Source organism: Dendronephthya gigantea, unplaced genomic scaffold (assembly GCF_004324835.1).
Source record: "Dendronephthya gigantea isolate DGI-Jeju-01 unplaced genomic scaffold, DenGig_1.0 000060F, whole genome shotgun sequence".
NCBI classification, from domain to species: Eukaryota; Metazoa; Cnidaria; class Anthozoa; order Malacalcyonacea; family Nephtheidae; genus Dendronephthya; species Dendronephthya gigantea.
In genome coordinates this window covers 98,054-119,360 of record NW_021163070.1, presented here as the reverse complement: position 1 = coordinate 119,360, position 21,307 = coordinate 98,054, and the positions used below count along the sequence as shown (strand labels likewise).

Below are 21,307 nucleotides of genomic sequence, written 5' to 3'. Positions count from 1 at the left end.
AGGCCCTCCAAATGTGAAATAGTGATATTCAAAGTGGCACACAACGATGGGAAAATAATTGCATGTAATGTGCTTCTTTATAAAGGAAGGGTAGATCACTGTCCTTTAGCTTACATAAAAAATAGAATGGACTTCACCTTTGTTTGTTTTCATAATTTAAAAATATGAAGTTTTAATGAAAAGGAAGCATGTAGTAAAAATATATCATTAAGCTGAACTGAATTCAATAACACTAGACACTCTTCATATTACATAAAAATTTAATGGTTCATTACATTGTCCAGCACAGTAGATGGCTATGTGTTTGTTTTGTTTATATCGAAAAGTCATCTTGTAAATGGAGATGTATATTTATATTTATGGGCATATATAAAACCATTTGCAATCTGCATGCAACAGCTGTGGACGCACAATTCTAAATATTTTTCAAACTGTTTAATTTCAAATTAGATATGGAAAAACTCTGAATTGAATAATTGTATTTGCCTATAAAATAACATTCACTCACTTGTGAAGATCTCCTGCCCACATATAATATTTCAGAATATAAAGACCAGACTATAAAGATCTCATTCTTTTTTTCTCTTCGAGAGTTGCAGCCGTCACACGGAGCTATAAATGTGGTTTTACACAAATGGTAGATATAAACAATATGGCTATTCAATATAGGCGTGCAATTTGTGCCAAAAGGTTCCTAGCTGTCCACGTCATCATGCCCATTTTTAGTAAAACCAAGTGCTTATATTCCACTTGTCAGTCTTTAGTGCTTAATCAAGTATATATGCTACAGTCAGTTCATTCATTAACATCTAACAAAAGAAGAAAGTCTTAGTAAAAATTGCAAATGTAATCAAGCCTTGAGATCATTTTGATTTATTGGGATATTTTTTAACCAAACAATGAGTGATTGCATGCATGCATGAATACAATATTTGAGACAAAAGTATGGCTTTATTTAATCCTATAATTTTCACTGACGCTAACCCTGCATGCTACTCTCGGCAATATGTCAAATATAATTACATTTGATTTGGCACAAAAACACTCTACACGTACATTTGAAACAGGCTATAACCCTTTTTTATTACAACCGCATGTACAAATTCCACAACCATGGGCTTGCTGTTGGGTTTCTGGTCAGCTCTAGATGTGCCATCCTTCCTCATCCGGAATATCTTCATCTTCTGACATGTGAGTGATGTTTAGAACTGCGTGATATTCTTGTGGAGTGACAGGATTTTTTGAAATTTTTCTTACTGAATGACAGAGGACTTTTACAGCGTCTGTAAAATAATTAATACATGAATTATGACAAGTAACGCAATATGCAGCTCCTTACCACAATTTTGACATGACTTATCAGATTCTTGCTTACTTTGTGTAAATACATAAATCTCACTCACAATTTCTTTTCCGCATGACATACTTTGTCAAAGCTTCGTGTGCTCACTTGAACGGGTCTTGATCTCTCCCCATTTTAGTGTCTGGCAGCATTTCAAAGATTTCATTTGTTGCTTCCCAATATAATGCAACAGCAAAGCTCTTTGTCTGGCTTTATCTGTAATGTCCATCGCCACCATTATATTAGAAAACCGTGTCAACAATTTCTTCCATCTTTGAGCTAGCATACCTGTTTTGCTATTGAAAACCAGTACACTACTGCCATTCTTGAGCTTCTCATCGCGTTCTTTCCTTTCCCCCCTCTTTCTTTGTCCTCACTTTATCACACCATCCTCGTCGCAAATGTAGAGTTCGTACTTTATTAGTTTAGTTGTACACATTAAGTGCCCACATGTCCACTGCGGCCATATTATATAGTTATGTAGTTGCAGAATTCATTTACACAGGCCTCACTTAGTAACACCCCTAAGAACATGCATACATCATTCATTTTACAACATTATATAATCTACTAGATTACACCCACCATTCCAGAAATCAGTTGCTACCTTTGTACACTGTCTTTTCCTTCTTTCCTTCTTGTACAGAGTGTTTAGTCTATGTTCCGCTCAATGTCATTGTTTTTTTTCGACACCTGTAAAGGAAGAGCATATAACAATATTGAGTACCTTATCTTATGTTCATATAGTACAAGTATAAAGATTTCATACCTTGTCCAATGAATTGTTTCAGATTCCTAAATTTATCCAGCACAACTTTGATATGATATGCTGCTGTGTGCATATATGGTGTTATATTCTTATTTGCATAACCCTTTCAATATTGTTTCAATGAAAGAAACAATACAACCAGTGTCATCTGAAATTAATAAATAAGAAAAGTTAGTCGTTTTGTAATAGTCGTTTTGTAAGGGTCATTCTAATTACTGATAAGAACTGACAAAAACCGACAAGAAGCACAAAAATACTGACAAGAAGCACAGAAATACCGACAAGAAGCTGAGAAATACCGACAAGAAGCTGAGAAATACAGACAAGAAGCTGAGAAATACCGACAAGAAGCTGAGAAATACCGACAAGAAGCTGAGAAATACCGACAAGAAGCTGAGAAATACCGACAAGAACTCCGACAAAAAATTATAAAAAGGACAGACAAAAACCGACAAAAATACAGATAGTGCATGCTGAACCTGAACATTATTTTGTATTATACTATTATTAGAGACACACACAAAGTTAGTGTCTGTAGTATCCGGTAATTAGTATTAGTTGATTAGTATGCATGAATTAGTATTCCATTATCCCAATATGCTATTGTTAGCTGTGTATAAAAAGGATCCTATGTTTTGTATTAAACATTCTTATATGTTCTGTGAGTTGAGGTCATTACATTGGCGACGAGGATAAAAAAAACTCTTAGAGTTAGTAAAGATCCGCCTTGAGCAGCGAAATATGGAATAGTTTTCGGTTAACAACGTTAAGAACATTCGAATAAATCAACAAATTATGTCCAATAGCGAACAACAGCAAGCAGGAAGTGCCGAAGCATCGACTATTTGTGTCATAACAGAAACAAGGAACCTCAAAATACGACCTTTTGCACCAGGAGATGATCAGATTACTACGGGTAAAGCGTGGGACGATTGGTTAGAAGAAATCGAACAAGAGCTTCGTTATTTCAAAATAAGCAACCCGATTGACAAGAAAGACGCCCCAATTATTTATGGCGGTAAAGAAATAGCTAGGCTTGAGAAAAGCTTACCTAATCCGGCAGGGGAACTCGATGAATTCGACAAACTGAGGACAAAACTAAACGACTATTTCACACCCAAGAAAAACAAACATCACGCCAGATATTTATTCCTTAAACTCCGACCAAATCAGGGCGAAACAATAGCGGCATATGCAAGTCAACTGAGAGAGAAGGCTAATGATTGTGAATTTGAAGGGAACTCTGACGAACGAATCTTAGAACACCTCATTCAAACGACTCATAATCGGGTATTGATCCAAAAGGCTATCAACAAGAAGTGGAATTTGTCACAATTTCTCATGGAAGCGGCGCAAATGGAGGATACATCGCTTCAAGTACGCGATATGAAATTACCCGGACATGAAGAGGTGAAGTTCGTGAACAACGAGAAACGACATAAGAGGAGACGAACACCGTATGTGGGAAAACCGTTGGGACGTCAAACACAGCCATGTAATTACTGTGGACAAACAAGGACTCACATCAGCGGAGAGAATTGTCCGGCGTATGGCAAGAAATGCAAGAAGTGTCAAAAGTACAATCACTTTGCGATAGTTTGCAGATCAAGTAAATCGGATACGCAAAAAGGCGATCGGAGAAAATCGAGTCACGAGCGTGAGATCGACCAACAAGGTTCCCAAAAGCAGAAACGATCAATCAAGAAAACGTCAGAAGACGCAACAGATACTGCAACAAGTTCCGATGACAAATTTTTCGGTCAAGTGGTAAGACATCTCAAGCAAGTTAAGAGAATTCAAGGGAACAATCAAAACAAGACTGTGACTATACATATTAATGATGTTGGAGCCGAACCGGACAGTGGAGCTGAAGTTAATTTGATGGATGAGCACCAATTCAGAGCACTAGTGAACCGGTGTGGTAAAGACCAACCAACGCTACAACCCAGTCAGACAAAACTGAGTACGTTGCAAAGCAAGCTGGTTGTGAAAGGAGAATTCAAGGCGACGGTTAAGAATAGAACATGTGGGACGGTGGCAAGATTTGTCGTAGTCAAGGGCAGAATAAATTCACCTCCACTTATCAGCAAGAATACCTTATTCAAACTCGGAATGCTGCAGATCAGGGAGGATGGCTCGTTCGCGGAAAAGAACAACATGAGAATCGCAGATCCAGCACAGGGAATTAAAACAGTCACGATGAGTAAAGACTACAGTCCACGAATCAAGAAAATCACAGATCGGTATAATCAAGTGTTCAAAGGCATTGGGATGATCAGAGACAAAAAGAATGATAAGAACTTTTATACCAAATTCAGTATGAAGCCAGAAGCAGTTCCAGTTGCTCAAAAGTCGAGACCAGTTCCTTATTATCTACAGAAACCCTTGAAGAAATGGCTGGAACAATGTATTAAACAGGATATATTTAAAGAAGTGCCAGATGGTGAACCAGTGACATGGTGTTCGCCACTCGTAGTGCAACCAAAGCCAAGGTTCAGTGGGACAGATAAGGATCAACTGGAGCCACATATGATTCGAGCCAGTGTCGACCTAACAGTACCCAAACAGTTCATGGAGAGGCATCGCATAATTCAAGGGCCCACCGTTGAAGATTTCATTTACAAGTTCCACGACTGTTCCGTGTTCTCCAAACTGGATATGAGACAGGGCTACCACCAGTTGTTGTTGGATCCTGAGTCAAGAATGATTGCAACCTTCAGCACCCTGTGGGGCAATATGAGAGCAAAGAGATTGATCTTCGGGGCGAAATCATCGCAGGACCTGTTTGATGAAGCAATGTACCGCATATTTGGGGACATCCAGGGATGTCTTAGCCAGCGGGATGACATCCTGATCGGGGGAAGAAATACTGAGGAGCATGACAAAAGCATTGGAAACCGTTTTGCAGAGAGCGGCTGATTTTTGAATCACATTCAACCTCGAGAAATGCCAATTTGGTGTCAAAGGAATCGACTTTTATGGACACCGATTCACTCAAAACTGACTCAAACCAAGCCCTGAAAAGATTAGAGCAGTGCAAGAAAGCAAAGCACCTGAGTCAAAAGAGGCCGTGCAAAGTTTTTTGGGTATGACAAGCTATTTGTCGAAGTTTATTCCTCTATATTCATCGATTACTGCACCGCTGAGAGCATTAACACACAAAGACATTAAATTCCATTGGGGATCGAAGGAAGAAGAAGCATTCAGAAAAGTTAAAGAGAGCATCACCAGCGAAAGCACAGTGGCCTTATTTAACCCAACTAGACCAATAATTGTGAGAGTCGAAGCCAGCTATCACGAGGGACTATCTGCGGGACTATTTCAGGAAACCAAGAAGGGACTGCAGCCAGTTCATTTTATTAGTCGCACGATGACGGAAGTAGAGAAACTGTATAGTCAGACCGAGAAGGACGCCTTAGCAGTACACTGGGCCAAGAACAGATTTAGTATTTATCTCCTCAGAGCACCAAGATTCAAGATCATCACTGCACATAAGCCATTAATTCCACTATTTAACAAGGCTACCATCAAGCTGCCCCCAAGAATTGAGAAGTGGGGGTGATGGGTATGCAGGATGTTGACTTCAAACTTATATACAATCCAGGCAAGAACGAAGCAGATCCACTAGATTTCCTTTCAAGACATCCACTACCAGAGACAAGTTGTGAAACAGGTTATTACTGAAGAACATGCTGTTGTTGTTGATCAAATTCTAGAAGAGACGCAGGAAGATACCCAACTCTAAAAACTGTCAGAGAGAATCTTAAGAGGAGACTGGGAGCAATACAGAAAGGATCCAGACATCAGTCCTTTCTATGGTATATGGTACGAGCTGTATTCTGTCAATGGCATTATTTTCCGGATGGACCAGATTGTTATTCCCACACGATTACAGAGGAAAGTTGTCAGAGCAGCACATCACTTACGACATCTGGGCATGACCAAAACTAAACAGATGCTTCACAATAAGTATTGGTTTCCGACTATGAATACAATGGTGGAACAGATCGTTGGGCAATGTTTTGAATGCCAAGTCACTACAAAGCAACACCAGCAAGAACCAGTAAAACCGACGGCGATACCGAAGAAACCATGGGACGTAATCGCTGTGGACTTTGGAGGACCGTATCCTGATGGCCATTATAACCTTGTAGCTATCGACAAAAGGACTAGATACCCTGAAGGTGGTTACCGTGGTTACTAGGTTACCCCAGGACATGCACGAGCAAATGTTGAAGCGGAACGTTTCATGAAACTTCTGAACAAGACAGAGAAGATCGCACACCTACAAGGTCAGAGTAGTACCATAGCAATTCAAGAAATGCTGACTGGATTTCGATCGACACCACATCCAGCCACCGGTGCAACACCATATGAAGCAATGATGAATAGACTAGTGTGGACCAAATTGGACCATCAAGCTAGTTCATCAGATCCTAAGAATTCAGAGGATGCTACAATTAACAGGAAGGATGGAGCATACAAAGAAAAGATGCCCCGCACAGCTCACAAAAGAAACGTTAAAGAGCATAACTTCATTGTTGGTGACCATGTTCTCCTGAAGCAGAAGAAGACAAATAAGTGGTCAACAGCATACGAGCCAGCAATCTATATTGTAACTCCTGTTAATGGATCAAGCATCGCAGCTAGACAGATTAAAGATGGTCGAGAAGTCTATCGCGACGCCAGCCAGTACAAGCTTGTGAACATGTTAGTCCGTGGAAATGAGCATCGAGGACGAACAGATGAAGAAATAATTTCAGAGAATGAGAGAGAAACCTTGATGAAGAATTTTGGAAAAAATGAAACAGAGAATCAAGAGCACACAGAGAGTGATGCAAGTACCAACAAAGGAGAAGAAACTAGAAACACCCCAGGAATGGAAATTCAACAGGCTGAAACTCAACAAGATGATAAACCACAACTTGAATTACCACCACCTGAGAAACTACAACCGCTAAGAAGATCAACGAGGAACAGAAAAAAACCATTATATTTGACAGACTATATAACGTGAACATTTAAGTATCAACATTATTTAGGAAAAGCAGAAAATGGTTAAAAAAAAAAGGGGTTACTTACTTATAATCTATATTTAAGGGAACTGGTAGGGGCTAAAAGACATTCTAGTAGTTTTATATTTTAATTATTTTCTATCTTTGGAAAAAAAGGAGAAATGTAGTATCCGGTAATTAGTATTAGTTAATTAGTATGCATTAATTAGTATTCCATTATCCCAATATGCTATTGTTAGCTGTATATAAAAAGGATCCTATGTTTTGTATTAAACATTCTTATATGTTCTGTGAGTTGAGGTCATTACAGTGTCTTGAAAGATCGTTACTAAAACCCGGTCTCATGTCAAATTCGTGAAGATTGTAAAATCATGAAAAGCTTTATAATACATTAGATAAAAGTTTTATAATATATAATACAAAACAGGTCTAATAAAAAATATGTGGTAACATGATTATGATGCCGATCAAGATGAACTAATCACACACAGGTGTTGAGTGAATGTGGCTGTTTTTACAATAACAAAAATTTGCTATGATCAAAATTTTTCAGTTATTTACCGAACCCAGATATTTATTCTTTGCAGTGCACAATCTTAGAAACAAGTTATTGGCTAAATTCACAAATGAAAGCAGTTTTTCGCTGAAATGTTTTTGTAAAATAGTTTAAAAAAAATTAGAAAGTTTACAGTTGAAATTGTCATCAGCTTGAGTTTAACAAAAAGTTTTTCACGACACTAGCTTACATAACACTTCTGATGATGATGCGTCCCTAAATGAGTTTTGTTTCCGAAATTGCTCGCCAAAAATAAATTTTACAGTTAAATCATTTTTCCAGTCAAAAGTAAATTTTGTGCTACAATCTGACTAGCTGTTAGATGCACAGTTTTCAAACAACACACATGAGTCATAGCACAAGAATGTGCTCATTAGCATGACATTAGGTACCCATGGTATTCGGGAACACCGTATCCAGTGTTAATTCTTTTCGTCTTTGACAAGTCTCTCTATCGAGCTATCCAAATTCAGTAAACAACCACGTGCCAGCCGCACCGGTGTAAAGAGAACCGCTTCCAGATGGCCGTGTATCAAATGTAAAAGCAATGCGTTACCGACGCTATTTTTTGTGAGCACTGTTGTGAGTGGGCTCACTATGCTTGCAAAATATCTGCAAAGGCGATTTAAAGAGCTTTCGAACGTCTCATGTGCGTTCGTTTGCTCAAGATGTCGTGTTGATCGAAGGGGTCAGTTCAACTTCAAGAGATCATTGGAAAGGTTGAGCAATGCCAGCAGAAGAACCATAGTTGGTCTTCACAAAACAGCAATCCTGTAAAATATTTTGCTAAAGAATCACCAATTTCATTTACCGGCGGACGAACAAGCTTTAACTGCCAACCATACGATCCATCAGTACTCACAATCAGTGGTGAACTTTTGTGGAGGAATACCATCAGGGGTACCAATCCATGTTAAAGGTGACAGAAACTGTCTATTTAACGTCCGAACCTGCTTGGAGCTAGTTCTGAACTTTGAACATTAACCTTAATTATGCGAATTTTCATCTCGTGTCTCCTGATATCATGAAAGCTTGCCAAGATTGTGCTCGGGATAAAAGCTATTCGTCAATCGTTACGATACAAGGACTTTCATCCGTGATTGGATGAGAGATTGTGTCCATGTACCCAAAAATGAATGGCATGCTAGATAAATCCTTGCCAATTTTGAATACCGTCATCTCACCAAGAGTCCCACTGTCCAGAAATACAAGCAAGGGTAGAGTGTACTTGCTCTGGAGCAGAATGTGCGGTACCTGCCCTCATCCATGTGATCAGATCTGGCTTCCAAACTACTTCGTCCCTTTGATCGAGGAATATCGCTCCATATCCGATGTGAAGACATCTTCCCCTGTCAGTGTAAGTAGTCCTTCACCGCAATTTGTCGTGTCACCTTTAAAAACAACACATTCGGAGATCTACGATTTGAAAGATCCTATCTAGGTTGAAAAACACCTTTCTCTTAACACTCCCCCATCCAATGAGTCTCCCATGGAGGATGACACTGGGAGTCAAACCGACCTTTCACCATCTGACACCTACATGTTGTTCTCAGATGTGGAGGCAGAGAAACCTGCAACCAATCCAGTACACACGTACAACCTAATGAATCCATGCCCAACAAGGAGGATAATGGTACATTGAGAGAGGACAGTAAAAATGACAACATTCCTGTCTGCTCAATGCCTGAAAGTCCTGTTAACAGCAAGTTAAATGGTCACTCAACCGAGAAACATTCAAACTCATTGTCAGACTACTCTGAAGAAAAAAACTGTCCTCCATTTAACAATCAATTAAATGGACGCTTTCTGGACGTTGAATCTTTATTTGAACACCTGCAGAATGGAACTGATGTAAAGTCTTCAATCCCACAAGGTCTGAAAGAAGACGTATATTTCCTCATAGGAAATGAAGGCAACTTCCAAAAGAGGATGCACGGAAAAATAAGTAACTTTGAAGACAATTGTGGAGCATGGCAGTCTAAATCTTCATCAACGAAGAAAACACTGTTCCATCATTTTGGCGATAAGTTAATTGAAAAACGGGAAGTTTTGTACTTTAAAGATGAAAGAATGGGTACAACTGGAGCCTCAACCATGAGATGAAGAGGTTGTAATAATGAGGAGATTCTACACCACACTAAAGTGGAAACCAGACTACAAGAAAAGGGTGACATGGATTGAGAAAGCGTCGTCCAAAATAAATGCTGTGTGGCAAGGGAAAGCTATTGCCGAATACCTTGGCACATTTCCATCACATACTTCAATGCATGGGAACAGTAAGAAAGGTGCCAGGAGCGAGTACATCAAAACAAGCGAGGCTACAAGGGGGAAATCAAAGAAAAAGTTGCAAGTGCACCACCACAGAATGTCTACACAGACTTGGTGTTAGAAAACTCCCTTGATGCCCCTTGGAGTCTAAAGCAGGTTCAAAACATTAAACATGCCAATGCAAGAGAAACCAGAGGCACACAAACGATTGACAAACTGACGACATCCAAACAATTTTCAATATGATGAATGATCATCCATTTATTCAGGAAATAGTTCAAACTAAGGGAAAACCACCAATGGTAATCCTTTATAATCAAAAACAACTAAAAGAAGTCAGAAATTTCTGTGTCACAAAGAGCAACAAATCTATCCTTGGGGTCAAAAGAACATTTAATCTTGGTGCTTGCTTCTTACATTTATAGTATTTAAAAACTCACATTTATTACGACGTTTAACCCAGTTACGACGTTTAATCCAATAATGCTCGGTCCACTATTTCCATTGGGATGGTGAATGTTCAACATATCAGCGATTTTTCTCCCACTTGCGGACTAAGCTTGATGCTAACATAAGTACTGAAATTGGTCTAAACAACATTATAGTTTGATCTGATGAAGAAAAAGCAATATTGAAAGCAGTGCAGCAGAGCTTCCCATCAGCCACTCAGATTCTCTGCCAGCCACCTTTTGAGGAAAATGTCCATCGCCAACTACAGCACATTGTTGGAGCCCCTGACAAGATACGAAATGAAGTTGTTTCTTTGATCTTTGGGAACAATGGCCTGGTAAATGCAAGAGATTTGGTAGAGTTTGAACTAAAAGTCCTTTCATTATTGAACACGCTACTAGACATTGCTCTCAACCTTGTTCCCTATTTTGACAATTCTCTGGTTCCATGTATTAGAGAGTATATATACCAACCAAAAATTTCTCCAACTGGATACCATTGAACTGGAACAATAACAATTGTGAGTCATTAAATAACATTCTTAAACTCTCAACAAACTGGAAAGTTTTAAAGCTTCCTGATTTGATTGAGAAAATGTATGCCATTGTGAAACACGAGACTTAAGTGTCATGGCGGTTAGACGTCTGTTAGGTGTGCTCTCATTAATTTTTATTGAATCATTGTCACTTATTCGCACCACCAAAATATCTAGTTTACTAGTAAATGTCAGACTTGCTGATATTTATCGTATGAACGGGGAAATAACGGGGATTTGGCTTACCAAAGAATGCAAGCTTCGCCTTAAGGAAAGCGACCAACAGTGGCCATAAGAGGTAATCGATCTTCTCGAGCCTGTCTAATTTTGTTAGTGGGAGACGAGGTAAAGTATGCTATGATTGCGCTGCTACTTCAAAGATCTGGGGATGTTGCTGTGCTGTTAAATCCTGGTCCAGAAAGCCTTTCAAAGGAATGTCCTATTCAAGGTGACTTTAAATCTGTTCTAGACTGTAAAGGAATGAAGTCTGCTCATCAAAATATCAGAAGTTTGCTTACTAAAATCGATGAGCTTCGTTTATTGTTTGCGGATCTAAATAACAATATACATTTTCTCACATCTGAGACAAGGCTTAATTCTGATGTTTCGGATTCCGAATTGAGTATCGATGGCTACTGCCTTTTTAGAAAAGATCGGAATAGAAATGGTGGTGGGGTTGCAATATATACACAACAATAGTAACTCCGAATAAAGTAAGCATTTTGATTCAACGTTTCGACTTTATTTAGTCATCATCAGGAATGATTAATTTACATGTGCATGCGTAGTATATACTATGTGTAATTTGATATTGCATGTTCAAGAGAAAACCGATAGTTCTTTGGATGCCTTTGTGCCATGATTAAGCTCCGGTTTTTGTCAACGGATGGCGAGTGCTTCTTTGAGTGCCGCAATTGTTGCAATATATGTTAAAGAAGGTCTGAATGTTGTTGAAAGATCTGATCTAACATCTGGTATTGAATCTCTATGGCTGGAAGTATTTCTCTTGCACTCTCATGGCTTTTTGTTAGGTGTATTCTATAGACCTCCAAACTTGTCGGATTTTTATGATAAGGATTTTATAACGAAAATGGAAAATATAATGGAGATCGCTGTTAGCCAGGGGAAAGAAGTTATAATTATGGGTGATTTCAACTGCGATTTCCTTGTAAAGAAGCCCACTCATCCTGAGACTAAGCACTAAAAATCTTTGTTTAAATCACTTGGACTTACACAGACCATTGATTAATTGCCCCACAAGAGTGACTTCAGAGTCATCAACATGCATAGACTTAATAGCATCAAATCGCCCACTGAATATTAGCCACTCTGGTGTTTATTCGTCATGCCTGAGCGACCACGAATTAGTTTATGTCATTCGAAAACTAAATAACAAGAAGGTCCCACCAGTCACTAAGCGTGTTAGGAACTATTCAAAATACAATAGAGATTGTTTTCGTGAGGATCTGAGATCGATTGAATGGGAATGTCTCAGCGGAGCGAAGGATGTTGATAGTCACTGGGAACACTTCAAAGATTCGTTTATGTCAATTGCGGACCGTCACCCTCGTCTGATTGATAAGAGAAAACGCGGAATAGTTCAGCCATGGTTAACTAGCGAGATAACTTCTGCCATCCGTGATCGAAATGCTCAACTTAAGAAAGCTAGAATATCAAATTGTAATCAGGATTGGCAACAATACAAGTGAATGAGGAATCGGATGACTAACATAATAAGAAAGAGTAAAAATACGTACAATCAGGGATTGATAGAGAGAAACTGCGACAACACTAAGTCCTTTTGGAAAATAGTTAAACAAATTTTGCCTTTCAACACGAGAAATCGATCATCCTGTATTATGGTAGACGGATATTTGGTATCCAACCCTAAAACTATTGCGAATGGTTTCAACGATTATTTTTGTGAAACAATTCGTCGATTAGGCCAGTCGTTAACCAGTGCAGTAAGGAATTCATGTAATTCACTATATAATTTGACTTCACAGAGTAGGCCCCTTTTCCAATTTCAAGCTATAACAGAACAATTTACGCAAACTTTCCTTCACAATTTAAAGCAGGGCAAATCAACTGGTTTAGATAATATGCCTGCCAGGCTATATGACCATCGCAAACTGCTATCAAAGCTAGTAGCTCTCGGAATTAATGGGGAAGAATTGAACTGGTTTACCTACTACCTTTCAGATCGCCAACAGTCTGTTTATTATCAAAATGTGTAGTCTGATTCAAACGTTACAACCTCTGGCGTACCTCAAGGATCTATTCTGGGCCCTCTACTTTTCGTAATTTTTGTCAACGATATGCCAACCACTGTGTCTCGTTGTAGTATCGTGATGTACGCCAATGACACTGTGTTATTTTTCGCATCGCAAAATGTTGAGGAGATCGAGGCCGTTTTGAATCAGGATCTAGCCAATTTTTATTCTTAGCTTACTGAGAACAGCCTCTTTTTAAACAAGAAGAAAACAGAGTTTATTGTATTTGGTACTCCAACTAGACTGTCAGGTGTGCTCGAAACTGCAATGTGAAAATAGATGACAATTCAATAAAACGTGTTTTAAGTACCTCGGTATTGTGTTGGACGAGGCCTTAAACTGGAAATCTCATCTTAATTACATAATCTCAAAGGGAAATCAGAGAATTGGTATGTTAAGAAGAACCTAACACTGAATGCTGCTGACATTATGTATAAATGTCTCGTACGTCCGATCTTCGAATATTCAGATTCGGTGTGGACATGTTGTAACAAATCTGACGCTGACTCGTTGGAACGAGTACAGCATAGAGCAGCTAGAACTGTATACAAGTCCACTCATAGTGACGCTACTCTTGAAGGCCTACGCTGGACTACTTTAGTTGAAAGGCGGGACATGCATGTTTATAAGCTAGTTAATAAATGCTTGAAGGGCAATGGACTATTTTAAATTTAATTGTGATAGAGTATCACGGTCTACAAGACAGAGTAATCAACTGCACATACCTAGGGTAAAATTGGAAGCTGCAAAGAAGTCGTTTTACCATAACGGCTGCATTGTATTTAATAAACTCTCAGACGTTACCAATGCTTAAATACTATTCTAAATATATTTTATCATAATATAGATATGTAAATATAATTTTATATATTTTGTATTTTTATATTAATATTCTAACGTTGTATACTTAACTTATTGGAATGTAGGGCACCTGTTGATAACAGCATAATTTGTAATGCTGAAAGGTTTTTACCCTACTAAAAATAACGTTTTTCATACTCATACTCAAACTTCAGTATGCTGATATGAGACTAGCACTTCATGGACATGGTAACTATCACGTTATTCCACAACTGAAGTCATTTGTGGTGACATCGACTGATGGTGCTCTCAACATTCCAAAGACACCTTCCATTGCCAGAAAACCTGGTCAATGTAAACATGTGTGCAATGCCAAAACAGAGCACTACAGAAAAAGAGTGAAAATTGAAGAACAAAGACACAAACTATGAACAGTGTTTTTTTCCAGGAGGAAAACCTATCAAAATCACATGTCATTTTAGCTATCATATATGCATCAGATTCAAGAGGGGGAGAAGTCTGTTCAGCACATAACATTGCTATTGTTTGCATGGTGTTTAATATAAATAAACGAAAATTCCAACAATGGGTCCCATCCATTGGAATGTTGAACAACTCATCCCCTCCTTTAATGTTCAAAATATAGACATATGCATGTATAATTGTATATGCACAATAAATTTGTACATACTTGTAGGTAATGGTATGTTTATAAGCTTATTTGTTTAATTGAAACTCAAATATCTTTCATCTTAGTCAATACTTATGTAAAATTTTACTGAAACTTATATTATATTACATATTATTGATATACTGTATTGTTTATTATTATAGAAATTGTATTGTTTTAATGATACTGTTAAATACACTCAATTGTTTCAATATTGTGACCTTTAATACAAGAGGGATAAACTAAGAAAACAAGCACATGAAAGCAATACCACTGAGTTGTGGGGACCCATTAGAGCCATACGTAATAAGATCAAACAGGTTATCAATAAAACCAAGAAGGCTGTTATGCTGAAATCGTTGTCCTCAAAGCGCCCAAAGGAAGTTTGGGATGTAACACACCGAACACTCCACCCAAATCCGCAGCCAATTCGAGCCTGCCCCAAGAAACTTAATCGTCATTTTGTACTCACTGCACAACGAACATTAGGAGTCCAGCCCCACAATACTGACAACTTACTTAATTTGTTGGATTCTCTGTCTGGCAATGACTCTAACCCTTCTTTTACCTTGAAACAAATTACACCTAATGAAGTCACAAGGTTAATAAGGGAGTTAAGATCTGATTGTTCTACTGGAGTGGACAACATACCAATCAAATTTATAAAACCTGTCTACCTTTCATCTCCTCTCAGCCACATAATTAACCAATGTATTGAGATATCCTCCTTTCTTGTAATATGGAAAACAGCCAGAATTTCACCAATTCCAAAGAAAGACTTTCCACAATGTAATGACTTTCGTCCCGTCTCCATCCTGCCCACCTTATCAAAGATTTTTGAAAGATTTGTATTAAAGCAAATGCTTTCGTATATCGATGAAGCTGTCCTTGCATTTCTGGGTTTAGGAAAGAGCACTCAACCACTGCTACCCTGCTTGGTATCAGAGACAATATTATTCGATCAATGAAGAAAGGCGAAGTATCTCTGTTGGTTTTTGCTGATTATTTGAAAGCTTTTGACACTGTCTGATTCAAATTGGTGATCAATAAGATGTATAAAATGGGGTTTTCCAAAATGTTTTTATCATGGTTGATAAATTACTTGTCCAATAGGCGCCACTTTGTGCAAATTGATGATAAGATTTCGGAAATGGAGGATGTGGCTTTTGGCGTACCACAATGTTCCATCCTAGGGCCAATTATATTTAACCTGTATGTCTCAGATCTCCAGGATCATGTACACTGTAAATGTTCTCAATATGCGGACGCTACTACCCTGTATCGACATGCAAAGGTCGGTGATCTAGGGGAAGCTATTGTAGATATGAACGACGATATTGAGAACCTTGGCCGTTACCCAATTGATTCAAACCTTGTTAACAAGGATAAAACCAAGTGGATGTTGGTCAGCACCCCACAAATGGATCGAGTACATTCACTTCATGAGAAACAACTGTTGTTGAGCTATAACGGTTCCAACTTAGAACGGATCAAGGTCAAGAAATTATTGGGTGTCTACATGGATAATCATCTGCTATGGAATGAACATGTTGTCAAGACTTTATCATCCTGTTATAGTACTTTGGCAGTACTAAGAAAATTTCGTCACATTGCTCCATTCCACATAAGAAAACAACTAATTGAATGCTTAATCTTCTATAAATTAGACTACTGTAGTGTGGTCCTAAATTCTTTACCTGACTATCAGGTAAAACGCTTACAACGTTTACAGAATGCATGTGCAGCTTTTGTACTGGGTAAATACGCTAATACGAATGAAGTCCTTAAATTAAGGTGGTTTGCCTATGCATGAAAGAAGAGAGCTAAATCTTCTCAAGCTTGTTCATAAATCATTGAATAATGTGACAAATACCTGAGAACCTTAAAGTACAACTTCATGTTGTTAATAACTACAATTTAAGATCTGCTGCGGCTCCTTTAATATATATTCCTACTAAGGAACAAGGAACCTTTCAGGACATGGCTGCTAAAACTTTTAACCAGCTGCCTGGATGGTTGTCTAATACTGTTGCAAGCATACGGGTCGTTCGTTTCGTAAAATTTTTTATACGGATGGTAAAGTGATTTAGGCATTTCTATTCGTGAGAAGTAAGCAACCATTCGCGCCATTGGTATCGAACAGACTCTTAGTTTACGATCCGTAAACCGAATGTGTTGATTCGTAAAGAGGGCAAAGAAGGGTCTAAGATAGGCCTGCATGTGGAAAGGTTGTCGATCCGTACCATTCGTGTCGAATGGACTGTCAGTTTACGATCCATAAACAGACTGTGTCGATTCGTAAATAGGGAAGATGTGTCTAGGATAGAGCTCTGAAAAGCTTGTCGATTCGTACCATTAGTGTCAAATGGACTGTCAGTTTACGATCCGTACATCGAATGTGTTGATTCGTAAAGAGGGCCATATGGTTCTAAGATAGGCCTGTGAAAAGGTTGTCGATCCGTACCATTGGTATCGAATGGACTGTTCGTTTACGATCCGTAAACAAACTGTGTCGATTCGTAAATAGGGAAGATGTGTCTAAGACAGGGCTCTCAAAAGCTTGTCGATCCGTACCATTGGTATCGAATGGACTGTTCGTTTACGATCCGTAAACCGAATGTGTCGATTCGTAAAAAGGGCCAAGAAGGGTCTAAGATAGGCCTGCATGTGGAAAGGTTGTCGATCCATACCATTCGTGTCGAATGGACTGTCAGTTTACGATCTGTAAACGGAATGTGTCGATTCGTAAAGAGGGCCATATGGGTCTGAGATAGGCCTGTGAAAAGCTTGTCGATCCGTACCATTCGTGTTGAATGGACTGTGCGTTTACGATTCGTAAACAAACTGTGTTGATTCGTAAATAGGGCATGATGTGTCTAGGACAGGGCTCTCAAAAGCTTGTCGATCCGTACCATTGGTATCGAATGGACTGTTCGTTTACGATCCGTAAACAAACTGTGTCGATTCATAAATATAGGGAACATGTGTCTAGGACAGGGCTCTCAAAAGCTTGTCGATCCGTACCATTTGTGTTGAATGGACTGTTCATTTACGATCCATAAACAGACTCTGTCGATTCGTAAATCGGGCCAGATGTGTCTGGGATAGGCATCTAAAAAGCTTGTAGATCCGTACCATTGGTGTCGAATCGACAGTTACTTTAAGATCCGTAAACAAACTGTGTCGATTCGTAAATAGGGAAGATGTGTCTAGGACAGGGCTCTCAAAAGCTTGTCGATCCGTACCATTGGTATCGAATGGACTGTTCGTTTACGATCCGTAAACCGAATGTGTCGATTCGTAAAAAGGGCCAAGAAGGGTCTAAGATAGGCCTGCATGTGGAAAGGTTGTCGATCCGTACCATTCGTGTCGAATGGACTGTCAGTTTACGATCCGTAAACGGAATGTGTCGATTTGTAAAGAGGGCCATATGGGTCTGAGATAGGCCTGTGAAAAGCTTGTCGATCCGTACCATTCGTGTTGAATGGACTGTGCGTTTACGATTCGTAAACAAACTGTGTTGATTCGTAAATAGGGCATGATGTGTCTAGGACAGGGCTCTCAAAAGCTTGTCGATCCGTACCATTGGTATCGAATGGACTGTTCGTTTACGATCCGTAAACAAACTGTGTCGATTCGTAAATATAGGGAACATGTGTCTAGGACAGGGCTCTCAAAAGCTTGTCGATCCGTACCATTTGTGTCGAATGGACTGTTCATTTACGATCCATAAACAGACTCTGTCGATTCGTAAATTGGGCCAGATGTGTCTGGGATAGGCATCTAAAAAGCTTGTAGATCCGTACCATTGGTGTCGAATCGACAGTTACTTTACGATCCGTAAACAAACTGTGTCGATTCGTAAATAGGGAAGATGTGTCTAGGACAGGGCTCTCAAAAGCTTGTCGATCCGTACCATTGGTATCGAATGGACTGTTCGTTTACGATCCGTAAACCGAATGTGTCGATTTGTAAAAAGGGCCAAGAAGGGTCTAAGATAGGCCTGCATGTGGAAAGGTTGTCGATCCGTACCATTCGTGTCGAATGGACTGTCAGTTTACGATCCGTAAACGGAATGTGTCGATTTGTAAAGAGGGCCATATGGGTCTGAGATAGGCCTGTGAAAAGCTTGTCGATCCGTACCATTTGTGTCGAATGGACTGTGCGTTTACGATCCGTAAACAAACTGTGTCGATTCGTAAATAGGGCATGATGTGTCTAGGACAGGGCTCTCAAAAGCTTGTCGATCCGTACCATTGGTATCGAATGGACTGTTCGTTTACGATCCGTAAACAAACTGTGTCGATTCGTAAATATAGGGAACATGTGTCTAGGACAGGGCTCTCAAAAGCTTGTCGATCCGTACCATTTGTGTCGAATGGACTGTTCATTTACGATCCATAAACAGACTCAGTCGATTCGTAAATTGGGCCAGATGTGTCTGGGATAGGCATCTGAAAAGGTTGTCGATCCGTACCATTGGTATCGAATGGACGGTTCGTTTACGATCCGTAAACAAACTGTGTCGATTCGTAAATAGGGCATGATGTGTCTAGGACAGGGCTCTCAAAAGCTTGTTGATCCGTACGATTGGTATCGAATGGACTGTTCGTTTACGATTCGTAAACAAACTGTGTCGATTCGTAAATAGGGCATGATGTGTCTAGGACAGGGCTCTGAAAAAGTTGTCGATCCGTACCATTGGTGTCGAATGGACTGTTCGTTTACGATCTGTAAGCAGACTGTGTCGATTCGTAAATATAGGGAAGATGTGTCTAAGATAAAGCTCTGAAAAGCTTGTCGATTCATACCATTCGTGTCGAATGGACTGTCAGTTTACGATCCGTAAACCGAATGTGTTGATTCGTAAATAAAGTAACTTAACACCATGCGAGTGATGCGACTAGGTTTTGCCCCTGAAAAGGTTGTCGATCCGTACCATTCGTTTCGATCTGTATACATGCAGAATTTGTCTATTCGTATATGAGGTTAATCTAGGTTGTTAGAGGAAAATGCGCAGCTTATGTAACGTAGAAACCGCTTCCTAACGATGTGTGTCGGGCGCTTTGAAGTGAAAATATATTTATAGTTAAATGTTGGCCACTAGGATTGACCAATGAGGTGCCAGCTAGGTGAGACGGAAAATATTCAATTCAGATCCAGAGAATGTTATTATTTTATACGACCATGCTGCGGCTGTGTGTTTCACAAATATTGTGATGGAGGGTTTATACTTACATAACCAAGTTTTTCTTGGACGATTAGTATTTGTGTTGCAAATGCTTGGAGATTACTTCCTATTTGTTCTGCGGTTTTGTAGTATTGCGAGGCGATATGTTATGCAAGGTTTAGAAAAGGAGAGTAGTGTTGGGGAAGTCGAACAGGACGTCAACGATGAAGATGAAGACCGAAAATTTGCCTGTGAAACAAGAGGCCTTCTCTACTTAGATAGTAAGCATGGCCTCGTTGATGGGTTGAGTAAAACATTTCATACTTTTCATGAATTTACCTTGAGCTGTGGTTCACCAATTGGGACATTATTGATGTCAAAGAGGACATCATGTCGTCGTTGTGGTCGTGCGTTACTGGTGGAAGGAAGTGGAAATATTGTTGTATTTTACCATATCTATTTTGGTAACTACCTGGGCACACGAGTGAAAAAGTCATGCCGTAAATGCAAAATATATTAGCACTACGGTAGTTGGACTGAAGGGGGAAAACACTATTTTGAAAAGAATTGCTTGGAGATTTTATTGACATTGGAGGACACAGCGTTCCACGTGCCATTGCTGAAAGAGTGCGCCAGTTTATTGATAGTTGGTGCTTTGCCGTTTTCTACTTTTGCTGCTTCGTATAACCGTAGGTTTGGCTATCATAAGTTGAAGGAAATGTGTGACACATCCAAGGCAAAGAGAATGAAAAGGTTTGTATGAATGGTGTATGCATGAATTTTGGCACAAACATTTTATATATTCTTCATCTGTTTTGACCTTACATGAAGGCACAATTTATGAATTAAGATACAATAATAACAGACTAATATTGTGAAGTTCCATATTAGTTGTTCTCTACACTCTTATAAATAGTAATAAATTAAGTCAATTTTATTTTGATTATTAAATACAAGTGCATTTTAGAATGCATTGGCAGTGAATTGTGCTTTGCCCATCACAATGTAGACAAGTAGCTTGTGTTGTAAAGTATTTGTATCAAAGTAACTAACATATTTTTATAAAATATTTAATTTTGTTAGGAGTTCTGTGCTAGAGCAAAAGCAGCTTTTGGAAGTGCGACAATTTATGGATAGGAGACGACTAGAGGAGGGATTTATCCTGTTTGCAGCTCTAGAAGTCATTGATGAGTACTCTTTGTTTTTGGAAAGCATACCTTACAGCAAGACTGAGTTGGCAAAGATTGTTGTCGAGCAGTATGAAGGAGTGTTCTATAATAAGTGGACAGGTATTACCTTATATGAAAAGAAAAAATTAGATTGTTTGTAAAAAAATTATTTTATAGCAAACATATTTTGACTATTATTTATTGTTTAAGTATGTAACACATCCCCATATGTTACTTTGTCTACTGTCAGGGTTAACCCAGGCTATCTGCCAGATAAAGGGATATTACT

The 21,307-nt window shown here is 38.9% G+C and overlaps 2 protein-coding genes across 2 annotated transcripts; both read left to right on the top strand.

The window, feature by feature from the left end:
• Positions 1–2,906: 2,906 nt before the first annotated feature.
• On the top strand, positions 2,907–5,030 carry LOC114530123. The gene has a single exon (XM_028551713.1). The coding sequence runs from the start codon at positions 2,907–2,909 to the stop codon at positions 5,028–5,030; it is 2,124 nt and encodes a 707-aa protein (XP_028407514.1).
• A 1,330-nt stretch (positions 5,031–6,360) lies between these two features.
• LOC114530122 lies at positions 6,361–7,128 on the top strand. Its single transcript, XM_028551712.1, has one exon. The coding sequence runs from the start codon at positions 6,361–6,363 to the stop codon at positions 7,126–7,128; it is 768 nt and encodes a 255-aa protein (XP_028407513.1).
• The last annotated feature ends 14,179 nt before the right edge of the window (positions 7,129–21,307 follow it).